The sequence below is a fragment of the Stegastes partitus genome, unplaced genomic scaffold (genome assembly GCF_000690725.1).
Source record: "Stegastes partitus isolate 25-593 unplaced genomic scaffold, Stegastes_partitus-1.0.2 Scaffold312, whole genome shotgun sequence".
Classification (NCBI taxonomy): domain Eukaryota; kingdom Metazoa; phylum Chordata; class Actinopteri; family Pomacentridae; genus Stegastes; species Stegastes partitus.
Window position 1 is genome coordinate 301,448 of NW_007578043.1, and position 9,486 is coordinate 310,933.

General features: G+C 43.7%; 1 protein-coding gene across 1 annotated transcript in view; it reads left to right on the top strand.

Annotated features, from left to right (window-relative positions):
* The first annotated feature begins 273 nt into the window (after nt 1-273).
* The window catches only part of arap2 (ArfGAP with RhoGAP domain, ankyrin repeat and PH domain 2), a 173,628-nt gene continuing 164,415 nt past the window's right edge, over nt 274-9,486 (top strand). Inside the window, exons 1-3 of the mRNA XM_008283445.1 lie at nt 274-416; nt 4,088-4,998; nt 7,662-7,744. Of these exons, the coding sequence (XP_008281667.1) occupies nt 4,154-4,998; nt 7,662-7,744 (928 nt within the window). The 5' untranslated portion in view covers nt 274-416; nt 4,088-4,153. The remainder of the gene's footprint in view (nt 417-4,087; nt 4,999-7,661; nt 7,745-9,486) is intronic.

Genomic DNA, 9,486 nt, shown 5'->3' on the forward strand with positions numbered 1-9,486 from the left:
TGAGACACGCAGGAAACATCAGGAGGCTGCACTTTGTTGTTCTCACATGAAAGAGGCACTTTTTTTTTTTTTTTATCATCATGGTGTCTGACAGGCAGCTCTGCGCGGAGACACTAACTTCTCCATCCGCGTAATCACAGTGCAAAAGTGTCACCCACAAGATCCAGCTGCTCATTAACGCGATCAGAGGCTCGGACAGTTTGTTTTTGTCTTTTATTAGCGGCGCGCACCGAAGTGGAAGGTTACTGCTCGCACTCAACTCCTGAAATGGGCGTGGAGTTTTTACGCGCAGCGACGGAAACAGTCGAGAGTGTGTCAAAAGGCGGTGGGGAGACACGCAGAGCGGCGTTAATGTGACACAAAGTGGGACACATCCAGTGCGTAAAGGTGCGCGGATAAAGCTTTCCAACCCGCAGGTAAGTTTACCCAAACACCGGACGCGAGCGCGCACGTCAAACACGCGTTGCGTTTATTTCGCAAAAACAAGCAAGTGGCTCGGTTGAAATAAACAACCACAGCTGGAAGAAATCATCACGTACTTGTAATTTAAGCGTACAAAGGTGAAGCAAAAGTGACTTCAACTGAGATCTGTTGCGCTAAACTGATGCGTAAACACGCAGATCTCACACGTGCGAACCTGTGGTGCTTTCACTGACTCCTGTCCAAACAGCTGAGGGGAAGTCTAAAAGTGCTTTTCTTTCAGCAAACATGTGCCATGCTGTGTTTTCAATGGAAGGTAGTAGTGGAGGGGGGTGCGTACAAACTGTAAAAGCATGCGCAGGTATTTTTTTTTTCCCTCCTCAAACCAGGAAGGGAACACAATTTGGACTTTGTTCCAAGTTCACTGGCTCTGGGATGCACTCAAGTATGAGATGGGTTTGTGTTGGTAGGTGTGCATGCATGGGCGTGCAAATGCTGTGACTCACCGCCTTCACCTGAGGTGTTGGAGAAGGTGCCTTGTGCATGACACACACCTCCTGTTTGTTTTGATAGAGGAAGCTGCATATTGCTCTAATAAACTCCTCTTGGATGTTGCCTAGTTCATGACACACACACACACACACACATGCTGCTTCATATGTCCCCATGCCCATGTGGCAAGCTGTTTATCTAGTGTAGTTCTCTTTTTTTTTTTGTGCTCTGCTATTGATCTGCACACTTTATGGGTTCTCACACTGGGCAGTAGCTGCGGATCAAAACTCCAATATCCAGCCTTTAATAATGTTTGCCCATGTGTGTGCTTTATAGTGGGTGTGTGAGCGCAGAAAGAAAAAAAAGCAGGCCGGGTCAAATGTGTGAGCAAGCTTTGGCGTGTGCACGCCGCTGGATGTGAGCCAATACAGGTCCCTGCGTGTTATAACAGCACAGTCCTCACCCGGGCTGCTCTCGTAGGCCGTATAGATTTCTGTTATGAGGACACAGCGACTTTCAGTTTGTGTCCTCAATGCAGAGAGCAAAAAGATGAAAAAGACACGCTGCATCTACATATGGGTTCACAAATAAACCGGTCAGTTTCTCTTTATCTTGTACTTGCAAACGCACACACATCAAAACATTGCGTTTACTTGAAAGCAGAAGTGACTCTTCAGGTCCCCTGGGTGCTGCAGGCTTTGCAACCCAAAAGAGGAGAAGTGGACATGATGAGAGTTGATGTATCTTCCTGTGAGTCTCATGTGTGAACAGATGATAGAAAGATAGACGGTGACTCGAGTCATCGGCGCTCGTGTTTGAAACAGGTGTGACAGAAGAAGCAGGAAACAGACACACAACGATGACTCGCCATTAGCGTTAATATGTAAGCTGTTGGATTTTTAAACTCTGTTGTTGTGGTTGCAGTTAAAGGAAATCTGGTCTTACATCAGAGATTTATTTTAAGCTACGTCTTTGTGGTTTTTCTAAGACTTCTTACCCAAACCTTATCATAGGGCCAAGCTGTGATGGCACTGTTTCCTCACTGCTATTGCTGCTTCCTGCTGTTTCATTCAGGAGTGTCACACGTTTAGATCTGCTTATATCGGCTGGTGTGCTTTTTTTGCGTATTGCACAGTGCGCCTGCATGTTTTCAGATAAACTTTAAAGGAGTAGATAATGTGGTGAGTGCATGCAAAGCTTGCAAGGTGAAAACAGGAGCTAAGCAGGTTTAAAACAGGAGCATCTCCTGAATGACACGTTTGTGGTTGCACAGGGTGATGTCCCAAACTGTTTCTTGTGGTGACTTCCTGGAATCTAAGGACAAAACCCATGTTGACACTTTGGTTTGTATAACAGCCTTGTTTCCACTGCAATGCTAAGCTAGGCTAGGCTGACTATTTCCCAGCTCTCACAAGTGAATGCATTTCTCAAAATGTTGAACTGTTCCTTAAACCTCTGAACCTCAAACAGTTTCCAGGTATTTTTTCCCCCCACTTCTATGGAAACAGAAGTGTAGAGAACTCAGAAATGTCCTTTGTGAGGTACAGCAAAGTTCTAATGACGATGAATCCCAAAACAAAAAAACAAAAGTTACATTTCTTGGATTATTTATTTTACAACATTTGAGAAAAACTTGAATCAAATCGTACAACATTTCCCCAAGTGGCCACAGGTGGTATTAACCCTTTCAACACTATAGCTCGCTATACTGGTCGGCCGCTTTCACCCCGTCGTCTACCCTCCCTGCAGATCGGTATCGCGGTATACTTTCTGTTACATTCATTTTGATTGGCTATCAGTGGGAATCCCTGTATGTGAACAAGCGAGTCAGTCATGAAATAAATTATGCTAATAATAATAATAATCATAATCATAATTGCATACAGGGTTCTCGCCAGCGTCATAACAGCCGCTGTTGCCTGACAAAATTACGCTGCAAATCGGGTCGATACGCTGTTTTTGAGAGTACGTAACGGGAAAATATTTAACAACAAGCACCGATGGAGTTTCACTACCGTCGTCTTCGCTGCTAACGCTGCTATTCGCTCGCGTATTCGTATTCGTTGCTAACGGTTAGCCTCATCAACGACCCTTCCCCCCAGAACACTGCAAAGCAGGGGTGGGCAATCCTGGTCCTGGAGGGCCACAATCCTGCATGTTGTAGATGTTTCCCTCTTCCAACACACCTGGTTCAAATGATCAGCTCATCATCAAGCTCTGCAGAAACCTGATAACGATCATTTGAATCAGGTGTGTTGGAAGAGGGAAACATCTACAACATGCAGGATTGTGGCCCTCCAGGACCAGGATTGGACACCCCTGCTGTAAAGGAATCCTGGCGCATAGGCATATATTTCTGGTAATTCAAGCCTAAGTTATTGAGTGTTGAAAGGGTTAATATATGCATCCATACTTGATTTCTACCGGCTCAGTGCAAACAGTTCATCCCATTTCGCCTTAAAACTGTTGGTCGCGGCTGTGTCACTACTGGCTTCAGGGTTGCGCCGAAGAACAAAGAATTTTCCATTTTTACAGAATCTGGTAATTGCAAGTAGCTTTGTTTTTTTCCTAATGAGACATATAGAATGAAGCAATATTGATGAAATATCACAGTGTAAAGCTTTGATAAATTTTCTTGGGGAAATTATACATCATACATGATTACTTCACAGATTGTCGGATGTTAAAAATCCCCAAAAATGTGGTTTCTGATTCTGATAAATGCTGCAATTTTCGCAATTGAACCAAAAAAAAAATGTCATTCATATTTAAAGATAACATGCTTTTCAAACCCGCTGGTGGATTGGGGAGTTCAGAGGGTTAAATTAGGTCACGTTTTCACAGCCTGAGCCAATTAATGCCTTCAAATTGACACGTACAGTAAAGGTTAAATCTTTAAATTCTCACCTGCGGAACTTCGCTCTAAGACAAAATCAATATCTGCTCCGGGAAATGTTGGCTTGAGGAAAAGTGCACATCATTAAAGCGTAACTGGTCTTTTAAATAATTCCTGGCTTGGATGTTTAAAAGTTTAATAATCTTGGTACAATTATGGTGTCATGAAGTTGGATCTCAAGTAGAAGATTAAATTCTGTGTGATCACTCATACGCCTTCTCTACAGCCTTTTCCTTTACCCATCACTTATTTTTATCTCCTTTTTTTTTGTGCCTACAGTGTAAAGCCGGACTACTTCATCTTCTAAAAGTCTTCCTAATGTGGCAGATGTGGGATTAGAGCACCATGTTGGAGCCTCCAGAGCCCAGCCAGGAGATTGTGGAGTGGCTGTCCACCTTGCGCCTATCCCAGTACGTCTCATGTTTCCAGCAGGGAGGCTATCAAGCTCTGGAAGACTGCAAGGACCTGACGGATGAGCGCCTCCTGGAGCTTCAAGTGCTGCCGACGGGCCACCGTAGACGCATCCTCCGGAGTTTGGAAGCACTGGGGTTGCAGCAGCAGAGCGGAGACGAAGATGAGGAGGAAGGTGTTGAGAGCAGGGCGGGTCGGAGGGCACCAGTGCCGCATCCAAGACACATCTTCCTAAAGGATAAAAGGAGGGGGATGTCATGTCAGAAGAAACAGCCAAATGAGAGGAGGCAGTGTGATCTGGAAGGGAGTCAGACTTTGCCTCCAGGAGCAGGACTGGGAACAGGAGCTGTTCCAGAGAGCAGTTACCCGTCCCCGCCTAAACCGGCCCCACGTAACCCCCAGAACATCCAGACATCTACGTCTGCACGTAGCTGCGTACCGGCTTCCAGGCACTCCAGCAGCAGTCGCAGTAGTAGCAGCAGAAACAGCAGCAGCAGCGAGTCGCTCTCCACGTCTGAAATGCCCTCAGACTGGGAGGTTTCCTCAGAAGACACCTTCTATTCTACCACTGACTCGGTCCCCTGTCCGAATGAAGCCCCGATCCCGAGTGTGGCTGAAGACCAGGGGGTGTTTCTTGGAGAAATGGTTGAAAACTCAATTTATGAGACACAGCCCAGGTTGAGGAAATCTGTACGTCCACGGCTCACTCGCTCCTACCGGTTGAGGCACCGGCCCGTTCCTGAAATCCCAAACCAGACCGGAGTACCACTACAGGACAGGTACTGCAGTTAAAGTAGGCGTGACATTTGGGGAAATATGTTTTCTTCCTTGTTGAATGCTAGAGGTGAAGATTGATATTAATTTGATGGTCTGTCTGTATGCTAAAGATATACAGTAGCTAGTTAGCATAGCATAGCTTAGCATAACTTACCTTATAAAGCTGTGTCTGAAATTACTCCCTATTTACTAGACAGTGCACTGTATTTGCTGTCCGGCAGTTTGAGCATCCTTTGTAATTTTAAGGATTATATACAGGGCTGCGAAGCAAATATGGAAAGTATGGAAAAGTATGGAATTTGATTTTATAAATTTCCAGGTCTGGAAAAGTATGGAAAATGGAAACTATTGTTTGGAAAAATACTCATGTTTCCAAGACTACTACCACTGTTCTATTTTCTAAAACACAAAATTACGAGTATCTAAAAAAAGAAGTGGCTCGATCTGTTTTTCAGGCCCTTAGCAGCACAGCTAAAACGCATAGCACAGTAGGCTACGCATTCATATAATTGATCCATGGCTACGTGTCCCAGAAAACATTTGGGCAGATTGACAAGTTGAATGCCCGCCCTCTGCTCCTATCCTCTTCCAACCCATTGGCCCGTCCAGGTGTCGTCAAGTTTCACTGCTGCTTTGACAGACAGGTGATGTCCACAAAGTTTGTGAGTGAGCTATTCAAAATGTCTTGTATGATTGTTGACAGAACTCATAATGGGTAAATTCTCTGACGACTGGCTCATAAATTCCAAATATAAAGACTGGTTGGATCCCGAGTGGATAAAGAAAGCTAAATGCAGACTTTGTGTGAAATCATTTGACATCTCCGACATGGGGGAGGCGGCGGTTGTGAGTCATATGCAGGGGAAAAAACACTTTCGTCTTGTCACCGCATCCTCTGACTGAGAGTCACAGCGTCGTTGGCTAAACCCAGCATGAGACCAAGTCCGACAACATCAAGTGAACTAAGTTCACTATTTGAATTTTTTTTTACTGAGAAGTCTGGAAAATAAAGTCTGGAAAAAGTTTTGAATTTTGAAATTTCAAATGTGTAGGAACCCTGTATATAGTGTCCTCAAAAATGAAACTGAAACAAAAATGGTCGTGTCCTTAGAATGTGCATTACTTTCAGTTCTTCCATTTCACACATTTACAGATTAAATTAGTGAATTCACAAAAACAAAACCCTTCTTCTTGCTTTTCACTACTATATACTAAAAGTATAAAATGTGGTACACTTGTATACTTTTGGATCTTGGAATATTTTCAGAAATGAAGTCAAAAACATCACACAGTGGCCAGGGCAGCCATTTTGCTTTCTGCCAACACAGAGTCATGGATTTTGCACCATATCTTACGAACCAAATATGATAACACAGTAATTGTATTATCTGCCCATTTGTTTTGATGGTCAAGGATTACAAAGATCTTATATGCATCATCGTAAGTGGAGTTTTAAAAGCTTAAATATTTTGTTCTTTGACCCAAATAATACAGTGACTGTAAAGAGTAGAACAATATTCAGTATGACCTGAACAAATTAGTGTCCAGTGCAAAGATTTACTTCAAAAACCTGATTTCAGAGACACATTTGCTTGTTTTGTTGTTTAATCTACTCTACACTCTCTTTCATAGTTTGCTATACATTGACATGCAGCTCTGCACTTTACGGAGGCTTTTGAAATGCCCCTGGCAGCTTTTTAATGTAGTCACAGCTTGAGAGTGGGAAAAATTGACAAAACCTTTTCTGTTGTATCATTCTGGTTCATGAGATAAGATGCAAAATACACAATTTGACGAAGGCGGAAAGTAAAATGGCCGACATTTCTGCCACAAGGTTGATGAAAAACATAAGATTCATGCATTTATGAGGAACATACCACCTTATGTTTGACACATATCATTTAACAAACAATTTATGATGTGTTGATATTAAGATTATATAACCGCTGTACAGAGCTAGGCTAGCTGTTCTTCTTTCATGTGTAAGCTAAGCTAACCATCTCTGGGCGTAGCTAAGCTAAATGCCCGCTGGAGATCACTTCATATGTACCTCCAGGCTACATAAATGGTATCAATCTTCTCTTTTTTTATTCTTGGCAAGAGAGTGAATAAACGTACTTCTCAAAATGTCTAACGTCTGCGTAAAAGGAATCAGATTTTTGTTTTTAATCTCTCTCTTTTCTCTACGCTAACCATCTGCTGGCAGCAGCTTCACATTTACGGCGCGGACATGAGAGTTGTATCAATCATCTCATCTAACTCAGCCAGAAGTAACTTTCATGTAAATTCCACTAAATGTTGAACTACTTCTTCAAGCAGAAAGTTTCCCGAAAGTTCACGAGCAGTTTTTGAGAACTAATCAAACGAGTCGAGATGTGAAAAGCACTCAGAGAAGTAGATATTCATGCTGCCGTGGTCGTGAATGATTATGAAAAACACGTCTTTCTGCGCTTCGCTCTCCGATTTACTGTTACGGAGAACCCGAAGCCACTAATTTCACATTCAATTCGGCATATATTAATACCACGGGCCGTGTACATTGTGTTGCTTCTGAACTGTGAAACTTCCACATCTCTATTCTGCAGGCCTTTACATTTACTACCTGTTTTTTCCCCCCACGTGCTGCACCGGTGGTTCTAATCCGCTGATTTTCCTTCCTCCTCAGGAACGCACCACCAGCGCAAACAAGCAGCCCTGAACACCTAACCGGCTCCGAAGGTCCCACCGGTGCAAACGGCATACAGAAAGGTACACACAGTCTTTCAGCTGCATCCGCTTTATCTCTGCTATGAATATTTCATTCGGCAGTCGAGTCAGCGGTGCTGTTGTTTGCCCGGATGAAAGTGGGGAGAGGAGATGATGGCGGTGGTGGCGGTGCGTCGGCGGGGTTGAGTCGAGAGAGAGGGGTGTTCGGCGGCGGTGTCGTGGGAAACGCTGGCACCCCTCGTTTCAAGTGCTCATCTCACAGGGAATACGCTCGCTCACATCTTGTCCCTCAGCGAGACCCTGGTGTGTATTCCTGTCGCACGCCTCTCCAAAGTTTTTTTAGAAGTTGTTTAACTTTGCTAACAACACACAGGGCTTGTCGTACAACCAGTACAAATATGTTTTTGAATTCATCCCTGGCTGTATTTATTGGGCTTAGTCAGCCTCCTCCTCCTCCTCCTCCTCCTCCTCCTCCTCGGGTGTTCTCCGAGGATTCACATGATGACGAACAGACACCTGCGAACATCTTCTTGGGATCACGTTTGACCATATTGTGACATTATCCCTTCCAGCGAATCAACAGATTTCTGACCATTTTTAAGCTTAATCTCCCCTCACGCTCCTTTTTTTTTTTTGTCATCCCCTTTCCCTTCCTCGCTCCGTGCGCCTTTACTGCACTACTCTCTTGGCAGGCCTTGTTTTTCCAACTTTTTCCTCTGTATGGAACATTACAGGGAGCGAGACTTGAGAGGAAGGCGAGACAGTGAAGTGGGTTTGGGAGGAACGAGGAGGAGGAGATGGATGCAAAACAGGCTGAGAGAGACAGAGGAAGAGAGGGAGCCAAGACGGTCCCAGAGCAGGGAGACGGGGAGCTAAAACTCCCTTCACAGCGAGGACTAGCAAGGCGTTATTTGACATCGCGTTTTACCCGAGCATATTTGAAGAGTTTATTCCGAGATGAGATTCAGAACGTGTATGGAAAAGAAAAAAAAGTGCAGTGTCGTCTCACAGATTGATTGTTGTATTCAATCAGAACTGGAGGCTGGCAGAATTTTAATTAACACCCTCTCCCCTCCTCTCACAAATGCTTTTTTTTTTTTTTCCCCACCAGTAAAATCTCATTGAGAAAACAGTTTCCTCTGTAGTGCTTCTTCAGCAGCTTTGCCGCAGATTTCTCAATAATTAGAATGAAAAATGATAAAAATATAATGGCAGGTGCTGGCTGACTTCCTAAAGATGATGATGCTCTGATATACCAGCGTAATCCCAAATGGCAGACTGTGCACAAACTCCTTTTAAGAAATCTAAAGTTTTTTTGTCGAGCTGTGACCACATCACCGGAGAAATCACACTCATGCCTTCTTTTCTAGGATTTTTGAGAGAAAATAAGCAAACTTTGAAAACAATTACACCTATTTTAATTTGTGCACCAGCGTATTTCAGGGCTCAGTTGAACCCTTCCGTGGGAATTCAACACTTGAATAATCACAGCATGTGCAACGCGAAAGGAAATAGACTTTTTCTTTTCTTCGCAGTCGCACAGTTTGTCTCCTGAATAGTGTTGAATCAGCCGAATGATTTCTTAGGATTCAGACATGCTTTGGAATAGATGTGAAAATTCCAAGTTTGCTAATGTGAGAATTTGTCTGTATGAAAGAGAGTATTTTGGATTTTGACCATAAGCGGTTGGAAGTTGGGCTCTTAGATTGTGTGATCAGCAGTTTTCATTTATGTGGAAACCGTGTTGATGAATCAATGATAAAATGCTTGTGATGTTGTGATTC